The sequence below is a fragment of the Balaenoptera physalus genome (assembly GCF_965194825.1).
Source record: "Balaenoptera physalus genome assembly, chromosome: 17".
NCBI lineage: Eukaryota > Metazoa > Chordata > Mammalia > Artiodactyla > Balaenopteridae > Balaenoptera > Balaenoptera physalus.
Genome location: NC_138895.1, coordinates 8977582 through 9001194, shown reverse-complemented (window position 1 = coordinate 9001194; position 23613 = coordinate 8977582). Strand labels below are relative to the sequence as shown.

At 41.5% G+C, this 23613-nt stretch overlaps 1 protein-coding gene across 11 annotated transcripts in view; it reads left to right on the top strand.

Annotated features, from left to right (window-relative positions):
- The window catches only part of ASPH (aspartate beta-hydroxylase), a 262991-nt gene that overhangs the window by 139971 nt on the left and 99407 nt on the right, over positions 1-23613 (top strand). For all 11 annotated transcript variants that reach the window (XM_082433632.1, XM_082433630.1, XM_082433621.1 and 8 more), the window contains 2 exons: positions 12790-12875; positions 19423-19509. In XM_082433632.1, coding sequence (XP_082289758.1) covers positions 12790-12875; positions 19423-19509 — 173 coding nt within the window. The remainder of the gene's footprint in view (positions 1-12789; positions 12876-19422; positions 19510-23613) is intronic.

Genomic DNA, 23613 nt, shown 5'->3' with positions numbered 1-23613 from the left:
TCTGTCCATACTTTTAAAATATTGCTTCACTCTCTTCTCCCTTTCATTTTTTTCTGATAAGAAATCTGTTATTCATATTTTTGTTTCCCTGTATGTAACATGTCTATTCTGTCTACATTTAGAGTTCTCTTTTTATCACTGGTTTTGAAAAATTTGATTTCTGTCTCTCAGGGATCACTGCCCTTCATTATCTGATGTAAGTGCCTTGCAAGCCATTGTTTCATGTATGATATGGAAATATTTAGAAATTTGATTTTGTTTCGAAAGTATGCTCTCAACCTTAGTATTTGAAAATAGCATCTCTTTCTTCTTTGTGTTATTTCCACTACATATATTTCAGAAAGGCAATGGCTTTATTTTTCAATATATTGAATTATAGGTTTATGTCTCTGTTACTGATCCATATTCACATTTGTCTGTAATTAAAACCTGGCCATTTAAACATGTATTTTCTACTTGTTAAAATATCAGAAATCATTTGTCACTTTATCATCCTGCTATTGCCAGAGTAAACACAACTATTTCTCATTCTCCAGAGATCCAGATCTTTACAGTTGGGTTGCTTGTTGAAAGTTTGCGGTCATCTTATCATGTCTACCATACTCCTACAAATCAAAATTAATACATTCTGTAATATCAGGTTTTCACTTCTGTCACACAGGGAGAAACTCAAGAGGCACTCTTGGGTTTTCTCTCATTGCAATGATCAAATTGTATTGAAAGGTATCCACTTGGGTTTGGCGAAATCTTTGATGTTGTCTAAAAAAATGTGAGCCAGATGTAATTTTTGTCTTAAAAGATGTAATAATCAAAACCAACCAATATCAATGCTGACAAACACCAATCAAGTGTGTACATCCTTGTTGACATCTGAACAATCAAGTAAAAATCAAAGTAGTGTTAGAAACTTAAGCTTACAAATACCTATATTATTCATGTGTATAACATATATTAATCTTCAGATATATCTGAGATGTTGCAGAGCAGAGTTACCTATACTTATTTTTTTTTAGTAGAGTTTCTTGTTGCCTCCTAACCCTAACCCTAACCTACCCCCTTCAGGATTCTTATTTGATGGTGCTTGGGAATGTCTATTTTGTTTCAGGTTCCCCTGGTGATACTGATGTGCAGCCAGGCTTGAAAATTATTGTGTTATTTGACATTACTGGGAAATCAGTATTTCATGGAAACAGATATTTAAACATGACTTAAAAGACCCTTAAGCACCACTTAAACAAAATTAACAAAAGTTGATAGCTACTTTTCTAAAATACTTTTTATGCCTTTCTGCCTTTTTAAATTGTATGCCGCACACAGTTTAACTTTCTTTGGTGATTAGAGACTGCCATGCCCATTTTAATGAACATCAGTTATTGTGCAGGGATACCTTTTGGGGCTGTTGAAGTACATGGCACTGTTTACCGGTACACAATTTGACCCATATTGGAATGCTGTTTGAGCTGGGTTCATTTCTGATGTCTTTCTTACTTCAGTCTGTTGGCTTTTACGTCCTGCTGCTGAGTGTATATCTGATTCAAGCAACCCTCACTTCTTCTTTCTTATATACTTATAATAAGGTAAAGGTGCTAGCCTCTAGAACCAGAAGATCAAGATCGTTAGAATTGTATCTAAAATAAAATTTGGGGAAGGTGGCTAGTCTCTCATGGGACAGTGAACATGGAGATGAAATTCTTAATGTCTGAATTAGCTGTTGGTAAGCCTGTGGACTGCCTTGGCACTGAAGGGGTTTCTGTTATGTATAGAAAACACATCACTTAGCATCTCTGAAATTTCTAATTTAACATATGGGGTCACATCTGTTAAAGGATTATTACTGTAGAAGGGGAGTGATGTATAATTTATTAAAATACCCCTATGGGGAGACAGCAGACTACATTTAATAAACCGGAATGCTTGCTGGATCCATTGACTGCTCCCAATTGAATCCCACATTATTTCAATAGAGGGGGCAGAGGAAAACAATTGCCCTTTATATAATGTTTACTGTGTTGTATTAGTTAGTGTCTCTCAGCAGAAAAACATTTATGCTAACTGTGTAGTTTAAGCTTTGAATATTGAACTCCTGCTGGCATGTAGTTGATATTTAACTCAGAAGAACAAAAGTCCATTATTCCTTAGCTGTAGGAGGAAAGGAAGAGTCCACCTTTCTTCTTCCCTCTAATCATCAGTAAAGGCTGGCAAGTAAGACAGTCTCCCCTGAGTTGCCAAGATTTACCTCTTCTCCCCCTACTATATACCTGCAAGGTGGCTATATCACATCAGAGGAAGTGGGCTCAGAAGGGGCTCTTTTTGGATCAAACACATTAATTTTCCTTTTTCACAGTGATAACACAGAGACTCCCGCCAGAAGCACTTCTGTGGCTGTCTGCTGATTGGGTTTCCCAACAGCAAATAACATGACTCACTATCGATATGAAAGCAGATTTATTTCAGACCCTCGTGTGAAGCATAGCAATAGAATACCTTGCACAATTCCCACTTGTAAATGAAAGAGAAAAGAACTGAGAGCTCCCACCAACAACCCTGCCTGTGCCTTGGAGGAGGATTGGTAGATCTGGGCTTGCTTTCCCTGTACCCGGCAGGAGGAATTTCATCAAAAACCCTAGTACTGGATTCTTGAAGTCTTGAATGTTTCACTCTGTTGTTTCCTTCTTTTTTGTTATTTGCCTTAATTTATAGATTTCCTCACTGCCAGACAAATTTAGCGTGGAGGTTTTTTTTCTTACACTGAAATCTATCACTGATTTTAAAAAGAAAAGCAAAATTAACTTCCAATTGTAACATAGGAAGATTGAAATATGTAGTGGGGTCTGTCGTGGTTTAACTGCTATTGAACATGAATAATATTGCAATAAGCATTACATGATTATTTCAGTGCTTCAGGCTGTATCTCAGATACAGAGCACATTTTTCTTCAATGTCTTATTTTGGTCTTACTCTTCCTTCCCTTAAATCATTTTGCTCTTTAGATTATTTTTTATCCAATTCCACCTTTGGATACCTATAACAAAAAGCAACCCTTCATATTTTATGTGGTCCTGCTTAAAAACACAGTAGGGTTTAGGGAGCAAGGGGAGTACAATGGGGCCCCATAGCTCCTTAGTCCTTTGTTGACCCAGGAAATACAAACGGGATGTAGGAATGGTTTGGCAAAGTTATTAGTTGTCCAAAATCTCTGCCAGAGAAATGTTTGACCGTAGAGCAAATCTGGTATCTTAAAAAAAAATTAGTTCCTCAAACATTTACTAATAAGGTAGGTCATACATATCTCCCATTTAATTAAAGAGCAGAATTTTAAAGGAAATGAAAATAAGGTATTATAGATGTAAGTCATGATTAATATTTACATGATATTTTATGTTCCTTTATGGTTGGTAGGTAGGGGTCAGACATTATTCCTGTTTCATGGAAGTGAGACTAAGCAAGTCACCTAAGAAAGGCAGAAGTGGGGCTCACACCCTGGCCTCCAGACTCCATACCCTGTGACCTTCCTGCTAAGCCAGGTGTCTCTGTGTAATGTGTACATGCTGGGTCTTTGAGACACAAAATGAAGGGAAATCACTGTGATTATTTAACTCCCTTTATCCTCTGAGACAAGTAGTACAAAGTTCAGCTACTTCCTTACACAACATAATACTTATACTAATACTTAATTCCACTCTGTCATCACTCTCCAAACATGCAGGAACACCCTGGTTTCTGAACTTTTGGGCCAGATGCCAGGTATACAACAAAATGTTGTCAAAAGCATAGACACTGGAGTCAAGACAACCCCCAGCTCCAGTCTTGAGCCCTACTGTTGACAATTTGTGCAGCCTGGGTGAGTGGCACATGTCTAGCAGGGTATGTGATCAATGAATGTCAACTATTATTATCAGCAAATAGTTTGACAAGGCATTAAGCAGAGACTCAGAACATAAAAAGCAAGCTGCTTAGTGTAGTTTTTATGTTCTACTAAAATCAGCTGAACTTTGCAGTCCAAGAACTTACTGGTTAGTTGTGTCTAACATTCTGCCATTGTGTTCTAAATTCTAAATATATGGAAAAACTAGAATGGAATAAGAAATAAATATCGGTGTTCTCTATAAAATCTTCAGTGGGGTTTGTCTCGCACTTACCTTGTGTCTTTCTCTTACCTTCCTCCTCCGTCCCCTCTTTTGTTGTCTGTTGGCACTTTTTGGACTAGACCTTCTTTATAAAGCACGCTATTCTCATTCTCAATTCATTCTCTATCTTGGGTGCTTACAATTTTCCAATTGTTTTTTAAACAACTGATACGCCTAAGTTACAAATTGACATGGATATCCCCTTCTGGAATATCTTTTCTTTGATTGAGTTATAATTAACATTTAATATTACTTTCAGGTGTGCAACATAGTGATTTGATATTTTTTATACATTATGAAATGATCACCACGATAAGTTCAGTTACCATCTGTCACCATACAAAGTTGTTGCAATATTACTGACTATATTCCCTATGTGACATTCCATCCCTGTTACTTATTTATTTTATAGATGGAAGTTTGTCCTCTTAATCCTCTTCCCCTTTTTCAGCCACCTGCTAACTCCCTCCCCTCTGGCGACCACCAGTTTGTTCTCTGTATCTGTGAGTCTGTTTCTGTCTTATTTTGTTTGTTCATTTGTTTTGTTTTTCAGATTCCACATATAAGTGAAATCATACAGTATTTGTCCTTCTGTGTCTGACTTATTTCACTTAGCATAACACCCTCTAGGTCCATCCATGTTGTAGCACATGGCAAGATTTCATGGAATATTCTGATTCATTCGTGCTTGCATGTATTTATATACATTCAGAAACATTTATTGAAGACTTTTTATGGGACAGACCATGTGCTGTGCTGGAAATAAATTATGAGGAAGACACAGTTCTTTCCTCACAAAAATTAACAATCCAGCAGTATTGGGGGTGGCGTGGGGAAGAGAGTGTACATCATATATAACCACATGGCCAACTTAAACACAGCCTGAAACTTTGCTATTTCTAGAAGCAAAGTGTTGTATGAGCACAGAGGAGAAAGTTTTGTTGTTTTTTTTTTTCACGAGCATGTCTTTAGATGACTTGATAGAGGAAATAGCATTTAAACTAGGTCTTGAAGGTTGAACGAGAGTATTCTTTGGTAGAAATAGAGGGAAGGGTTTTCCAAGCTCCCACACCCAACCACCACCAAAAAAAAACACCATGAGAAAAGTCCCGGAAGTGTCACAAGTTCATGCGAAATTTGAGAGTCTGTGTAAAGGAAATGTAAACTGCTTTACAGGTAAGTAACAGGAGGCGAAGATAGAGTGACTAGGAGCCAGTTTGTCAAAGGCAGTAAAGCTGGTTCCAGGAAACAACTGTGAAATCAGGGTTATTTCAAGATGTACGTATTTTTCTTGACTAAATACAACATTTCAGATAGGTTTTGAGTTGGTGGGAGAAGTTCTCATTTTCTCTCTCTCTTTCTCCCAGTAAAGTTAATTTAAGGTCCTTAATCAGCTTAGAGTGTTGTATCAAAAGCAGATGGTAGCCCCGGGCAGAGCAGGTGGTTTGGCCCTCAGCGTGGGAATCTTGAATCCCGCCTCTGGCTGGGATGCGGGGCTACAACTGTCCACTCTTTGTCTTGCATGTTTTCAAAAGCCCCGTTCTTGCTGTGCCACCTGTTACAGTTGGGGTGTACATCCTCTCTCTACAAAACTAAAACTCCCTGAACGTGCATTTCAGGCCTCTTCTGGCTCTTAAAGCAGGTTCAGTGTCACTAAGGCCACGTACCCATATGTGGGGAGAAAGCAAGTCGGTGGTCGGGGTCCCTGAGCAATATCTCCACCACTGTGAGCTTTCCAAAATTCTGGAAAGCCCGGATTCCCATAATAAGAACATATATATTGCACCAAACCATAGCATCCAAGCAGGAGGAGATTTTTAGAAAAATAAAGAAAAAAAACTAATGGTGAAAATACAATTTCCCAAACTTGTGATTGATTTACAAAATAAATACTCTTTCCTCTGCCTGGAATGCTACTTCTATCTAGGTATATACTTAAGTCCTCGATTTCCCCAGAAAGCTTTCCCTCCCCCTTCCCAAAAAGATTAGCACCACTCCTGGCCCACCCTTATAATTACCCTCATTCCTCTAAGCATTCATTATCCATTTACAGCTTTCTCCCCAGTAAGACTGTAGCCTCCTTGAGGAATGTTCTGTTGAATCCCCAGCACTTAGCACAATCCTTGAAACATGGTGGCTTTTTAGCAAGTAGTTGAATGAATGAATGAACCAATGAAAAATGTGGGTCTCAGTCCAAAGCCTGGGGCCCCCTCCACTGCTCACAGAGTCACACACAGAAGAGCAGCAATGGTTTCCTATACTTCAAGAGTAGTCAAATTTTTAAAAAAAATAAAAATAAAAAGTAGGGTGCTTGGAGGGTTGAATGAATGATAAGAAAGAGACAGGAGCAGAAAAGGTAGCTGGGATATTAAATAAGGAGAGAATTTTTCTTCCTTTTTTCTTATATTTGCAGGGAGGAGCCTCTTAAGCATAGTTGAATTTGCATAAGTTCAGATTACCTCCTGATAGGTTCATGGTTGGCGGGGGAGAGCTCAAAATCAGTTAATTTTATTTTTGAAAGAACGATGTTTTTATGCCCAAATGCTTCTCATACTGACATACCTATGATAAGAGTCTTCATTGATTTTATTTTTTGTTTGTTTGTTTTTTTTGGCCACGCTGCTCAGCTTGTGGGATCTTAGTTCCCCAACCAGGGATCGAGCCCTGGCCCTCCGCAGTGAGAGCTCGGGGTCCTAACCGCTGGACCTCCAGGGAATTCCCAAGAGTCTTCATTGAGAATCATGTGACTTGCCTCTTCCTTATAACTTTTTTGTCAAGTCAGGTATTGAGGTGTAATTTACATATGGTAAAATCCACCTTTTGTGGTGTGTAGTTTTGACATATGCATTGACATCTAGTTACAATTTCTCCACCACAATTAAAATCTAGAATTTTGTATCTCAAAATTCTCTTGTACCCTTTGGAGTCAACCCCTTTTCCCACCTCCAGCCTCTGAAACCACTGATCTGTTTTTCTTTCCCGACAGTTTATCCTTTTCTAAAATGCTGTGTAAAGGGAATCATCCAGTCAGTAGCTTTTTGAACTTGGCCTCTTTCACCTAACGTCATGCATTTGAGAGGGACCCACATTGTTGCGTGTATTCATATTATGGCTGAGTAGCATTTCGTTGTATGGCTCTGCCATAAACTGTCTGTCCATCCACCGGCTGATGGACGTTTGGATTTTTTCTACCTGTGGCTGTTTCAGTGCTTCAGTGAATACGTGCAGATGAGTCTTTGTGTGGACATGTGTCGTCATTTCTCTTGGGCAGATAACCAGGAGCAGGGTCACCAGGATGGCACGCAGAGGAGTTTAGTTTTTATTTTATGTGTTTGGGGGCTCCATGGCAACGGCGTAACATGGACAGATTGTGTTTCAGGAAGATCCTGAGAACGATGTAGAGAGAGAACAGACTGGAAGCAGGGAGACAGGTCCGGAAGGTTGCTTTTCTGTCTACCTTATGGCAGACCTTGCAGCTTCCATCAGTCATCATCAGAGCGTGTCAGGGACATAGAGAGATGCAAAGATTCTGTGTCTGTTTTCACTGGTGGTCAACTTCTCCTCATGTACCATGGTATGAAAACATCTTCTTCCATGGACCAAGTGAAGAGGAAAGGGAGTCAATTTATATAATCTACCTGTGTATTGTTAGTCTTTTTTCATGCCTTCAATTATTCTTTTATTTCCCTTCTTTTCCATTTCATTTGCTCTTAATGTTTCAACCACGGCAAGGGAAGTCAGGATTTGAAATGCAGCGGGTCACTTTTTTTTCCTTCTTTGTGGTTTTGGAAAAGGACAAAATACTTGAATTGGCAGTGACCAAAAAGAAAAGTACAAAGTTTTATAAAACATAAACATCTGCTTCCTAAACCATTTTTAAAAATCCAAATTCAACAAAATTCACAACCCATGGCAATACTCCTAGGTCTACTTTGAAAGATTATTAACATGATTTAAATCAACTGAAAATTAGAATTGCAGGATTTGTTCAAAGAGACCTTAAGAGAACCATTTGTAGAAGAAGAAACTGAGGCCCAAAGAGCCTGAGAGAGTTTGCTCCATCCTCTCACGAGCCCTGAGACCCCACTCCTGTTTCTGCAATAAGACCACATGTTTCCCCAGAAGAAGAAGGAACAGATCTGTGTTTTTTTACAATTGGAAAAATTGCCTTAGGCATTTTATACACTTAAAAATAAAAATAGTCATGATAGGAATAAACTTGAATATCAAAGAGAGGAATAATATTAGCAGCTATTAAACAGGAAGGTGTGTGAAAAGAAATTTTATGGGACAAAGTAATTTCTCTTGGTAATGAGCGCTTCGAGATTTTTAATATTCTCTTTTTCGTGATGATACTGAAATATGTTGACACTGAGTACAGTATGGCTACTTGACAAACATATTTTAATGTTAACTATATATTGTGGATGTCCTAAGCTGCCAATAGTTTTTTTTTTTTTTCCCCTGTAAATAAACCTCATGTTAACTTTAACAGTGGAACATGGGAGATGTGCTTGGGAAAAGTGCTGGTGCCGGCAGTTAACCCCCCTGCTCAGGTGCTCGCCAGGCTTTCCTGGTCCTGCTGTCGTCCAAAGCGAGCAACTGAGAGACATAAGTCAGTGCTGTGGGCACGGCACTAACTTCCACCGTTTATAAATCCCCGTCTCAGCCAAATGTCGATTCATTTCCCATGTCCTCAGCACGTATGCTAACATATCATGGCACGTCGTGGAATGTGCCCACTAGTCACTGTTTTCTCAGTCTCTGCTTTAGACATATTTTTCAACAATAGGGGGCCTTGGGGCTTGGGGGGAGGAGAAGAGAAAGGTGGAATAAATAAAAGAGAATACCAATTTTTTAAAATATATAGGGAATGATATATGTACCACATCTTCTTTATCATTCCTCTGTCAATGGACATTTAGGTTGCTTCCATGTCCTGGCAATTGTAAATGGTGCTGCAATGAACATTGGGGTGCATGTATCTTTTCAAATTATGGTTTTCTCCAGGTATATGCCTAGGAGTTATATACAATGGAATATTACTCAGCCATAAAAAAGAACAAAATAATTCCATTTGCAGCAAATGGATGGAACTAGAGATTGTCATACTGAGTGAAGCAAGTCAGACACAGAAAGACAAATATCATATGATATCACTTATATGTGGAATCTAAAAATAGGGTACAAATGAACTTATTTACAAAATAGAAGTAGAGTCACAGATGTAGAAAACAAACTTATGGTTACCAAGGGGGGAGAGGTGAAGGGATAAATTGGGAGATTGGGATTGACACGTACACACTGCTATATACAAAACAGATAACTAATAAGAACCTACTGTTTGGCCCAGGGAACTCTACTCAATACTCTGTAATGGCCTATACGGGAAAAGAATCTAAAAAAAGAGTGGATATATGTATATGTATAACCAATTCACTTTGCTCTACACCTGAAACTAACACAACATTGTAAATCAACTCTACTCCAATAAACATTAAAACTATATTATATGCAAGGAATGAAATGAAAAAAGTGATCAAAGAGTCAGCTTTATTACTGATAAAAGTCGAATTGAAGAATGGGACTTAAATGAGCAGGAATAATAGGTTTCATAATCTTGAACCCCAGAAGTGGACATACCCGCCCACTCCAGGCTGTGGAGAGCAGCCCTAGTTCCGCCAGGTGGGTGGGGACCGCTCCCTGCCGGATGTGACATCCGCTCAGCGCATTAGTGGTACACGTCCTGGGGGAAGGGAAGGGGTGGGACTGAGCTACACAAGCTTGTTGCTTCCCCCTAACTCACTGATCAGATAAGTCACACCACCTCCCCTGTGGGGAGAGGCAGGAGGCTAAGATTCTTAGGAAACTTCCCTCTTTTTGGAAACCATTCAGGTGGGAAATGTAAATGGGAGAGGGGAGGTGTCGGAGGACGGATGGAACAAAAAGTGCCCACTGAACTGAGAAGGCATCTTGAGACCGAACAACGAGGCAGGAAGCCCCGTGTAATCAGTGGATCAATTTATTACAGGGTAACTTACAGGGTGGGATTGGGCAGAAAATGATCTGGAAGCATTCGCAGAGGCTATGGCCACTGGGACAACTTGATAGTTAACCTGGGGTATGGGGTGCTTGGAAATACGGCGTGTATTCCTAAGTCAAGATTTATGAGTGGGTAACTAGTCTTGTGGGCGCCCCGAATACGCCAGCAAAGGTCTTCATCATTGTTTGGAGACTAACAGAGCATAGAGGCCACCTGGTCCTAATGATGATGAAACAATATCTATTAACTCTAAAGCCCCTGACAACAGAGAAGTGATTCACTGCACAGTACGGTCCTGGTTAGTGTCAATGGAAGGACGGGAGGAGCTGTCAGGGCCCAAGATGGCATCAACCATGCTAACAGCCATACGGGAGGTGTCAAGGGACTGACCCCTTTGAAACCTCAGTGGCCACACCTGTGAAGTTAAGTTCCCCATGTCCAGGAGGTTGAGAGAATAAAAGGAGATATGGCCTGGAGACCGGCACACAGTGAGTGCTAAAAAATATAGTAGCGATTGCTTTCAGTCTTTGGATAATTCCTCAAGTTCCTTCTTCTTTACCCTGGTCACAAACTGACCAGGTTTGTGATTTGGAAACAGACGAATACAGCGCCATCCTCTGAAACAGGGCAAATCCGAGACAGAACAGATTTGTGAGCAGTAGCGAATTTCACTTTGGATCTGAGCTTGAAGCCTCTGTGTCCATAGGCACTTGGATTTATGATTTTTGTATTTCAGGAGAAAATTAACTAGTTAATATGTAGCTCAGTTTGGAAATTAAACCGTGGAAGCCCTTTAGAGGCTGAAGACTGACCCTGATGAGCACGACATGCTGGGGAGGCAGGAGGAAAACCAGGAGGGCGGGCAACACGGAAGTCAAGGCGAGGGACCCTTTCAGGAAGGAGGGAGGAGCCCGCCATGTCCGACACTGCAGGGGGGCCAGGTTGGACGGGAGGAAAAGGCCCAGGGGGGCTTGCAGAGATGGCCGTAAACATTATTAGCTCTCAGATACGGAGCACTTACTGTATGTTGGTCACGGTGCTAGTTGCCCACATGCAGTATTATTTAATTCTCAAAAACACTACCCCATGTTATAGATTAGGGAAGTGAGAGTCGGAAAAGTCTACCACCAGCTTGGCTTAGGTCACAGAACTGGGACTCAGGCCCCTGCCATCTGACTCTTAACCACTGAGCTTCCTTCCTTCTGGACGACTCGCTTTTGCCCCTGTGGTGGGTGAGGACAAGAGCATTGTGGGTGGAAAGGGAGCCACGAGGGAGGGGAGGGGGGAGAGGATGGCGAGTAGGAGGGGGAGGCTAAGGTTTGTCCTGGTTCGTTGGTTTGCTGGCTTTAGGATGGTGGAGACTTCAGCACTATGAAACGTGGATAGGGGCTCAGAGGAAAGCCGGAGTGAGGAGACCTACGGAGGAGGAGATGGAGACAGCAAAGTGTGGGCCTGTGGGGCAGGGCGGGGAGTGACCTTAGACGGGAGAACCCCTCCTCCTTCACCTGAGGACAGAGCACAGGGAACTGAAAGTGTTGGTTTAATGTCAGAACATTAAGGAAGTTCTTCTCTGACTGTTCTCATTTCTCTGTACCTGGAACATCCGGCTCACCCTTCAAGGTCACACCTGGTCATGCTCTGAGCCCTAAGACAGGATTATCTGCTCTGGGGCCACTCCGCAGGCCCTGCCAGGTGCGCACCCGCAGGCCCCGCCCCTCCCCTGCTGGTCGTGACTTAAGGCTGAGTCAGCAGGAGGACATTCAGGTTGCATCAAAGACATGCTGCCACTCTGCAGGGGCTTATGGTTTGAAACGGGGACCAAGATAAGTACATAAAAGTCCCATATAATAGGGGGAAGAACCACAAAAAAAAAATAGACATGTGCATGGTGCTGAGGACTTCAGTCGTGTGATAGAGAGAGAAAGCAGAGCACTTCTGTGAGTGATATGTGGACTGAGTGTGGTTTTGAGCTGGTTGTTGAAGGAGGGGCGTATTTTCAACTGACAAGGAATAAGCCATTTTACTTGGAGAAAGTAGCCTCAGAAATGGCAGAAAGCTTATTTGGGGAACAAGGGGTGGTCCCATCTGGCTAAAGTACGGCATATGCTGGAATTTAGGTCCAGGATGCAATGGAAGGGTCTTGAGTCCTAGACTAAGAAATCCTGCCCACTTGAGTCCCTTGAGAGTAATTTCCTACTTTTATCTGATCAAGAAACACTGTGGGTGTGTTCAAAGACAGTGGTAAGCAGTCTTTTGGGCTTAGCCAAGGAGTTGATCCAAAGAGTTTAGAAATCTTACCTACCATTTTCATTCCAGAAATTAGGTCACTATCCTGAGAGTTTCAGGATACCAGAATGCACCCAGTCTCCCAAGAACACCTTCGAGCATTTGAGAAAAAGGGCCCTGGCCGTCTCCCTGTGGTTCGGCAGTTACTGACTGGGTCATGCTGGGGGTTGGGAGAGCCGCGTGGGAAGCTGAGCCAGGACTGTGCTTGGTTCTCCAGTTAGAGGCTCAGGACCAATGCTAGGTTTCTTACTACTTTTGTAAATCACTATTCTCAAGAACTATTTCTAGACAAAAACATAAAATAAAAATTAAAAACCTCTTTTTTTCTTTCAGTGAAGAAAAAGAAGCCTAAACTATTAAATAAATTTGATAAGACTATTAAAGCTGAACTCGATGCTGCAGAGAAACTCCGTAAACGGGTAGGTGGTTGTTTTGCTTTTCGCAGGAACATGCGATGGTTTCTTTGTTAAATAAACTCAGCCATTACTCTTGATTTGTTTTTTTTAAAAAAACTGTAAGAGAAACAACCTTTGAATAGAGTGGATTTTTCCCCAGGCACATCAGCATTCCATGTGAAGTGAATCAAATGAAAAGAAAAACAGCAGCTGTAGTGGCCAAATAGAAATAGAACTTTACCGTCAGGCCAGCCGACTTGGGTGGCAGCCCCTCCCATCACAGTCTCCTTGTGTGGCTTTGGGCAGATCACTTAGTCATTCTGAGCCTCCGTTTCCTTATTTTAAAAAACGAGACTAATACGTGCTCTTCCTACTTCCTACTTGGTCTTTTGCAATGAGACAAGAGATTAAAAAAGAAGCATCAGTACTGTCAAGTACCATACAAGTAGGGGTTTTCATTTTAAAGCAACTCGATGCAAAAAGAAAACATAGGTTAGTCCAATACTCTTAGGATAGTTACTGTTAAGGTGAAATGATATTAGATTTAAGATTCTTCTCACTTGGGGTTAACCTCACGCACCTCCAGTTTCCAGGGTGACTGTTTGATGTTTTGCTTTGTCATCAGTTAAATTGAAATATTATTTGCATTTGTTTCTGGATATTACAGTTTTTGAAAAGTCAATTAACACTAGATTGAAGTTATCTGTTCTCTTAACTCCATCACACTCATGTAATTATTGGGCCAAATATTTATTATATGTATTTAATGACATCTTCAGTTAATCATCTACAGGCATACCTCATTTTATTGTGCTTCACTTTATTGTGCTTCATGGGTATTGCGTTTTTTACAAATTGAGGGTTTGTGGCAGCCCTGTATCAAACAAGTCTATTGGTGCCATTTTTCCAACAGCATTTGCTCGCTTCGGGTCTCTCTGTCACATTTTGGTAATTCTCGAAATAATTTCAAACCCTCCACCAGCAAAAAGATTTTGACTCGCTGAAGGCTCAGATGATGATTAACATTTTTTTAGCAATAAAGTATTTTTAAATAAGGTATGTGCATTGTTTTTCTTAACATAATGCTATTGCACACTTAATAGACTACAATATAATGTATACATAACTTTTATATGCACTGGAAACCAAAACATTCATGTGACTCACTCTATTGTGATATTCGCTTTATCGTGGTGGTCTGGACCCAAAGCTGTAAGATCTCTGAGGTCTGCCTGTAGTTGTTTCTCATGAAAATTTCTTTCTCTACTCTGTACTTGAATTTATACTTGCATTTTAAACTAATACTCGTTAGTTTTCCTGTAATGTGGTTTTTAATCAGTAGACATTAGCTGAAAAAAAAAAAAAGGAATAAGGGGACTGTTATAGGTAAGCAACAACAATAAAAACACCTGAGTTAGGCACTGAAGTGGGAGGAGAATGTGCTTCCTCCCACATTTATTGGAAAAGTCCCAACAAGCATGGCGCCGTCTGTAACTAGCATTAGGCAGGGTTCCCAAACCAAAGCCTGGCTCACCCTGGTCAGCAGCTGATACAAATATAGTAACTCCAAAGAATATTGCAACAAAGTCTTTGTTCACTAAATTAACATCGAATGATTTCTGTGTCTATCTTGTTTAACTTTATAAAATGAAGCCATCTACTATTTGTTGAAAATTTGCATTTCTTAATAGAAACGAAGTAGGAATCTTCTTTTTCTATCACCTTGTTTGGCATTCTCCACTTTCTCTGTGCTACATGCCCTTGATGAAAATGGATGCCTATTTCACAGGTGACTTTAGGGATAAAGCACAAATGAACAGCTTTAGAGAAGGATTTTTATGTAATTATAATGAATAGTAGAGAAGGGCTCAGTTATCAAGGGGCAGATAAGTCAGTGAAACGTAAAAATGCTGGAACAATCCATGGAGTATTCTCCATTTCTCGCTTATTTGGAGAAATTATGATGCTTTCTTCAAGGAGCACCGTGGATCTATAACAGGGTAAATAAAGGAGGAAGGAGAGCCCACAGAGGCAATTCTTCCTTCTGAAACAGCAGGGAGCCATCTTATTGCCTGAGTCATCAGCGTAATTAAGTTTTTTAGGGTTGTTTTTATAGCTGGTAGTTTCAAATAATGCAACCGACTACACTGGGATTGCTACGGCCATAAGGCAGTAATGACCAGAGGAGGCCTGGTCTCAGGCCACACCCATGTTTCAGAAACTATGTGACATGAAAGTACGAGGTCACTTTAGTTTTCCTGCAAAAATGCATGGATCATATTTTAATCATCAATTTTTAAAAATAATATTTATTGCTCAAAACTCCTCCTTATGCCCCAGAAAAAGGATTTGAAATGATACACTGAAATATTTGTTCATTTGTTGGAATCAGTTTTTATTATTGTATTGTAAGTGGAGAAAAAGAGAGAAAGAAGGGAAAACTTAATAAAGTCAGAGTAAGTGCGACACACGAAAGTTCACACCACAGGCTCTAAACGGGGCTGGGAAAGAAGTAAACTGCGGGCAGAGCAAGAAAGGGGTGTAGATCACACTGTCAGATGCATAGTAGTCCTCAGAATAGCTGTTCTGCACCAAGTCCAGAGAGGAACCTTATGCCATAGATCTTCATAAAGGGCCCAGTGACGGATGGCACAGTCTCCTCCCTAATGTCACACCGCGGGTTCTACGTGACCTCTATGGGGTGTGTCTTAATGTCCTTCAGCGCAGCCCGCTGGCCTCATGCCAAAACAGGGGCCGGGGTGGGGGTGGGTGGGGGTGGGAGTGAGGCAAGTACATGTCTCTCCAGTGAACTGTCTTGGTCCTAGGATAAAGTGTAAGCTATGTTGAAGAACAGATGATTTTCAGGCAATTCTTCGTGAGCAGTCTGTCAGGAGCTACATTCTCCAGCAAGAACCTAGGGAAGGGAAATTTTCTTCAGACTAAAAGCAAATACATTAACTTTGCCAGACAGCTGAGGTGAGGGCAGGGCTGACGGTCCCTTAGGAAAGGCACAGAGCATCTGTGTTAAGGGATCCAAAGGATGCCTAAGACAGAGCCAACGTATTCCATTATTTTTATAACCTTGATGGCCAACTAAGGGAGTGTTAAGCTGGAAAAAATACTTTCGCAGATTTGTTATGAATATTGTTAATCCTCTGGTTTAAATCTGGAAATGGTGCATTTAGCATGATTTTCACAAAAATAGCCTCAATATTTGCAATTTAAGTTGTGTAAGTCATGTGATAGGCTAAAAATAGTCCCTCCAAAGATACCTGTGTCCTAATCCCTGGAACCTGTACATGTTACTGTGTTTGGAGGAAGGGTCTTTGCAGATATGATTAAGTTAAGGGTCTTGAGATGGGGGATTATCCTGGGTTATCCAGTTGGACCCAAAATTCAATCACGTTTCCATATAAGAGAGAGGCAGAGGGAAATCTGATACAGACAAAACAGGAGAAGGCACACACAGGAGAAGGCAATGTGAAGACAAAGTGGAGATTGGGGTGATGTCAAGAAATGCTGTAGGATGGCAAGGAGCAGATTCTCCCCTAGAGCCTCTGCAGAAAGAACGGCCCTGCCCGCATCTGGATTTCAGCCCCAGTGAAACTGATTTTGGACTTCTGTTCTCCAGAACCGTGAGCGAATGAATTTCTGTCGTCTTAAGCCACAAAGTTTGTGGTCATTTGTTACAGCAGCCTCACGAAACACATACAGGTTAGTTAGAAGAAAGTCACACGGAGAAGGATATTTAACATGAATTCTTCATCCCCTTACAATCACTCATGGAAGAAATAAGATGGTGGTTCTAGAAACTGTTATCCAAAATATACAAAAAACTCGTAAAATTCAATGATAAGAAAAACAACCCAATTTAAAAATGGGCCAAAGACCTTAAAAGACAACTCACCCCAGAAGATATTCAGGTGGCAGATAAGCATATGAAAAGATACTCCACCTCATATGTTATGAAATGCAATTTAAAACAAATTGGATATTACTACACACCTATTAGAAAGCCCAAAACCTGGAACACTGACACCACCAAATGCTGATGAGGATGTGGAGCAACAGGAACTCTCAGTTATTGCTGGTGGCGATGCACGATAGTACAGCCACTTCGGAAGACAGTTTGGTGGTTTCTTACAAAACTAAGCATACTCGTAGCATACAATCTAGAAATCTTGCTCCTTGGTATTTATCCAAAGGAGTTGAAAACTTAGGTTCTCACAAAAACCTGCACATGGATGTTCATAGCAGCTTTCATAATTGCCAAAACCTGAAAGCAAACGAGATGTCCTTCAGTAAGCGAATGGATGGATAAACTGGTAAACTGGGGTACATCTAGACAATGAAATCTGATTCAGCACTAAACAGAAATGATCTCTCAAGCCATGAAAAGATAGGGAGGAAGCTTAAATTCATATTACTGAGTGAAAGAAGCCAATCTGAATAGGCTACATACTGTATGATTCCAACTATATGACTTTCTGGAAAATGCAAAACTATGGAGACAGTGGATACGTGTCATTATACATTCGTCCAAACCCATAGAATGTACAACACCAAGAGTGAACCGTAACGTAAATTATGAACTTTGGGTGATTTCAGTGTGTCATTGTAGGTTCATCAGTCACAACAAATGTACCACTGTGCTGAGGGATGTTGATTATGGGGGGAGGCCGTGCACGTGTAGGGGTAGGAGGTATGTGAGAAATCTCTATACTTTCCTCTCAATTTTGCTGCAAACCTAAAACTGCTCTAAAAAAATAAATCCTTTAAAAAAGTTAATATCGTGAGAGACACGGCATATTTTAAATACCGATACAATGATTTCTGACAATAAATATAACTTAGAGAATATGTTCCTGACGACTTATCTCAGCCTTCAAGTCCTCATTCCCTTTGCATTAACCTGTCCATCAGATAAGAGACTTACCTGGGGCACACTTTATTGTCTCATGTGGGCTCACACATCCTCCCCACGCTACGATAGTAATAATCATAACAGCTACCATTTTTCATTGCTTTCCACGTGCTCTGCAGCAGCTATAAGCATTTTATATATGTTATCAGATTTGACCTTCACAGCAGCCCGACAAAGTGATCAAGTACCCTCATTGTATCCATGTCACAGATGAGGCATATAAGGCAAAGTCGTAAGCAACTTGCCAGGAGTCACACGCCTCCTAAGTGGTGGTGGAGCCCAGCGTCTAGCCAGTCACTCTGGCTCTGGAGCCTGCACTCATGACCACTCCTCTGTGCATATACTGTCTCCCAGACCCTCAGCGCCACTGATGGGCATGTGACAGGGAATAAGAAACCTCCTTCTTGCATGATTTTAAGGAACTTTAATATGGATATTGCCTGGCTCTATTTAGTCAAGTTGTGGAGAAGTAGGTATCAGTAACCATCAGGTAGTGCTGTATGGTTTGCTGAGCCCAGGCACGTTTGAGGGGTAAGCTCTGTTGCTGTGAAAGCTCACTCAGTGAGGGTGACAGCATACAAACCACAGTGAGCTTGCATTTATGCATGGAATGAATGGATGTATGGATTGATAGGCAGCTGAAGTGGTGGTAAAGTTCAACTCAGAAAATCCATCTCCATCGCATGGTTCCAATATTCTGACGTGCTGCCTTCCATTAGACACCAGGAGATGTGTGTTTCTCCTTGTGGATGGACTGAGAGGGGGAGAGGGTGCCTCACCCCCGTGCCAAGACCCTCAGCAAGCTTACCTGTTACACACCCCCCATTTCCGCTTGCACAGTGGTGGTCAGAGACCTAACACAGGCGCTTGGACCAGCTTCTTAAGGGCCCGCGTGGGCTTTGGGGGGAGGGGGGTCACATGACAAGGAAGCAGTGGGGTGCCCCAGCAACCAGGTGAGCCGCATCAACCCTGATGTTCAACGGGTGACAACGTCGGCGGCCAGGTGGCCCTGACATCCTGCGTGCTTATTCCCTGCCGACCGTGCCCTTCTCATTGCAGACCCCAGGCATTCTAGCTGCTAGCAGTATGCTTCCCCCAACTGAAATCCTAAGCTTTTTTAAGAATGCGTGTGGAAACTGTACATATAGAGAGAAAATGCAATTTCTTTTTTTTTCTTGTTTAAATTTTTATTGGAGTAGAGTTAATTTACAATGTTGTGTTAGTTTCTGCTGTACAGCAAAGTGAGTCAGCTATACATATACATGTTTCCACTCTTTTCTTTTTAGATTCTTTTCCCATAGAGGCTATTACAGAGTACTGAGTATAGTTCCCTGTGCTATGCAGCAGGTTCTTATTAGTTATCTATCTTATATATAGTAGTGTGTGCAGTTTCTTTAACAATGACTCATAGTACATCATTTGCCAGGTATCTGCCTTTTAAAAAATAAAGTGTATTTATGTCCATTTCTAGTTTTTTGTTTGTCATAATGCAGTTAATTATTTAAAATCTTAGGATAAAGTTGTCTTAAACTCAGAAAGGAGTCCAGGAAATTTTGACAAAATTACTTGGTGAATATTAAATAACTATATTGAATAACATTATGCATTTGAATTTATTGTATGTATATAATTGCCTCTTCCTAACAGGGAAAAATTGAGGAAGCAATGCATGTGTTTGAAGAACTAGTTCAGAAGTACCCTCAGAGTCCAGGAGCGCGATATGGGAAAGCAAAGGTATGCTGAAACCTTGCTACTTAGGACACTGTTTTGATGTCCTTATGCTCTGTATAATTGGATTTTCAAACCCAGTATTTGCATTTTATTTTTCCTTTCTAACTTGTATACAGAATCAATTTCTCATGCATATACATAAATTCAAGCAAGAAATACAGTTTTAAATAAGACAATTAATTATTGCTATTTTGTACTCGTGAATTTAGTAACATTTTTTTGCTCTCCCTCCATCTGGCTTCTCTCTGGTTTTGAAAAGAAAATAAAGAATAACACTTTTGTCACTGATTTCCCATCATCCTCGCGTTTGTTCCATTTAGACCCACCACCTAGTTTTTACTTCAGTCTCCTTAGAGGTTTAAGAACCTCATTTTATCACTAGAGGTTGCAAAGTGTGCTTAGAAAAGACTTTTAAAATGTAAAGTGGGATGGACTTTGTTCTCTGTGTAGTTTCTGTCAGCTGACTCATTTCTTACCCCTTACCTTCTCCCCAGCTCCTTCCCCACCTTCTCCTTTCTTTTTTTTTTTTAAATTAATTTATTTATTTACTTTTGGCTGCATTGGGTCTTCGTTGGGTTGCGTGGGCTTCTCATTGCAGTGGCGTCTCTTGTTGTGGAGCACGGGCTCTAGGCGCGCAGGCTTCGGTAGTTGTGGCTCATGGGCTCTAGAGCACAGGCTCAGTTGTAGCACACAGGCTTAGTTGCTCCCCGGCATGTGGGATCTTCCCGGACCAGGGCTCGAACCCGTGTCCCCCGCATTGGCAGGCAGATTCTTAACCACTACCTTCTCCTTTCTTATTGGACTTTCTCCATCTTCCAGCTCCTCAATGCAAGAAGCTTTTCCACGTCCTTCTGTAGCTGGGAAACCCTCCGTGGGCCACATTCTGTTTTAGGTCCTGGAATTTATCATGAAGAACACTCTCGAGGTCTGTGTCCTTGTGGAGCTTATATTCCAATGGAAGATATTTTAAAAGTTTCTTACTCAAGTTTTTTGTAGTGAAAGGCCGCTCTGTGGCAGGCCCTATTCTAGGCACTGCAGGCACAGCCATCAACAAAGCACATGGTGTTTTCACTGTAATGGAGAAGACAGTGCATGAGACATAGAAGAAAGTCTCTTGCTTGCTACTGGATACTTTGTCAGGAGACAAAAATAAAGAAGAGCACAGCCATAGGATGTGTGAGGGGGTTGAAATTTTGGATAGGGTGGAAGAAAAACCAGGGTTTTGAGCAAAACCCTGAAAGTCTGTATAAATAAATATACATTTAAAGAATATTAGAAGGGTTAAAAACAAATGTATTAGAACACCTTACATGATAATACATGCCCTAGAGAAAAGAAGGTCATGGAATAAAGAACATGTTATTATGATTTTTTGTTTGTAGGTGGTGTGATTGAGAGTGACACAGCAACACTTACGATAATAAGGTGATCAGCAAAGGCCTCCCTAGGGAGGTGACAAGTGGCTGAAACATGTCAAGCTTGAGGAAGGAGCTGTCCAGGCAGAGGGAAGAGTGGGGGCAAAGGCCGTGATGCAGGGAGTCAGCCTTGGCTTGATTGGAAGGACAGGAGCAGGGGCGTGCTGAAGGAGGTGACACGGGCAGGTGGGACCAGGGCCTCTCAGGTTGTATCCTCTGTGCGCTGGGGGCCCTTGGAGGGTTTGTGCGTGGGTGTGCCCGCCTGGTTGCTTTTTTTAATAACGATCACTTTGGTTGCTTGGTGGAGAATGGATTCTGGTGGCACAAGAAGAAGCCAGAAGAATAGGAGACCGTTGCAGGTGTCCTCGAGATGCGCTGGCTCAGACTGTGGTCGTGGCCGTGGAGACGGAGCAGTGGACAAGGGCAGAGCTGAGAGGTCTGGATGATGGATTAGATGTAAGGGTCAGAGAGCAGACTCGAGGGTGACTTCGGGTTTTCCGCGCCATGCAGCTTGCTGGGTTCCAGACCAAGGATGGAAACCAGGCCCCCTGCAGCGGAAGTGCGGAGTCCTGACCACTGGACCGCCAGGGAATTCCCGACTTCAGGGTTTTTGGTTAAGCCATCTAAGGAAAGGATAGTGCCAGGTACTGACCAGGAAGACTGGTGGAAGAACAGGTTTGGGGAGGTACGAAATCAAGCATTCGCATTTGGTCCTGTGAAGTCTGTGATGCCTAATAGAGACGCAAGTGCATGTGTCAGATAGACCGTCGGAGATATGTAGTCTGGAACTCTGGGTAAAAGCCAGGGCTGATGTACAAATGTCAGGCAGTAAAGCTCCTCCAGCCCCGCCTGGGGGGATGAGACTGTCAGCCCTGCTGGGAAACGGCAGATGCAGAGCTGCAGAAATTTTCCAGACCCAGGAGAAGCTGACAACACCCCTTTGGAGGGGGCAATGCTGTCACTTGTGGGTGACACTCACACGGAAACTAACACATCTGGAGATAAAACGAGTGTGCTTTGCTCTGAACTAAAGGTGGCAGCCACTCGAAATCCAGATGCTCAAATTCTTCCTATCTCCCCCTTAAAAACTTATTAATTAAATTTGTATTAATTCAGTTTTAATAAATGAAATTTGTGAAAATTTAATGCAAAGAAGTTCCTTTTATCCATGGTGCAATACAGACTAGGTTTAGCAGACAGCAACTGTATCATTTCTATAAATTTATTTGGTCAGTAATCCTCCAAAATTGCTAAATTGTATTGCTATTAAGCAAGAGAGAATATATTTATTACCAAAAGATCGTGCCTATTCAAATAAGTGATGTGCTTTGCCACTAGTCCTGGCAGTCATTTGATTAAGGAAAAAGCATATTAACTTGAAAGAATAATGATTGGGCCAAATGCTCATCATGGCAAAAATGTTTCATGCTTTAGAATTTTTCTTTATGTGTGATGTTAATTGCGGGTACCAAAGTCTAAATAAATGCAATACTTTTTGCACGTGGCACTTGCTGTATTTATACCCTTATTTACAGTCAGAATTTGAGATTTATGCCTCAGCAATATTTTTTACCTCTAAACTATTATGCTACAAGGTGTTATCAATATTAACATTAATGCAAAATTTAAGCATGGTAAATTAAATTTTAATAGAATAATTTAAAAGAAAGCTTAAGTTTATAGGAGTTTTAAAAATAAAAGTTCAGGGCTTCCCTGGTGGTGCAGTGGATGGGAGTCTGCCTGCCAATGCGGGGCACACGGGTTCGAGCCCTGGTCTGGGAAGATCCCACATGCCACGGAGCAACTAGACCCGTGAGCCACAACTGCTGAGCCTGCGCGTCTGGAGCCTGTGCTCCGCAACAAGAGAGGCCGCGATGGTGAGGGGCCCACGCGCCGCGATGAGGAGTGGCCCTGCTTGCCGCAGCTGGAGAGAGCCCTCGCGCAGAGGCGAAGACCCAACACAGCCATAAATAAATGAATAAAATAAAATAAAATTAAAAAAATGCTGGTAAAAGTATTTTAAAAAATAAATAAATAAATAAATAAATAAAAGTTCAACAGAAGACGGATTTTGTAAGGAAGAGTAGGTGATGACTTTTTCGTTGTTTGTTAGCAGATTAAACAATTACTTTGGAATATCCCAACAAATTTTTCAAATTCAGCAACATTAAGTTAAATAGAAACTACAGTATCTATCATTTCTAAAGTAGCACTGGGGCTTCCCTGGTGGCACAGTGGTTGAGAATCTGCCTGCCAGTGCAGGGCACACGGGTTCGAGCCTTGGTCCAGGAAGATCCCACATGCCACAGAGCAGCTAGGCCCGTGTGCCACAACTGCTGAGCCTGCGCTCTAGAGCCCGCAAGCCACAACTACTGAAGCCCGCGTGCCACAAATACTGAAGCCCGCATGCCCTAGAGCCCATGCTCCGCAACAAGAGAAGCCACCGCAATGAGAAGCCCGCTCACCGCAATGAAGAGTAGCCCCCGCTCGCCGCAACTAGAGAAAGCCCGCGCGCAGCAACGAAGACCCAACACAGCCAATAAATAAATAAATAATAAAATACATGAAAAAAAAAGTAGCACTGATAGTGTCTTATTCTTTGGATTACTGTGAAAATCAATTTTGACCAAGTTCCTTGAACATCAGACACAAAATTATGAGCTCAATTCACTTTATTATCTTACACAAACCA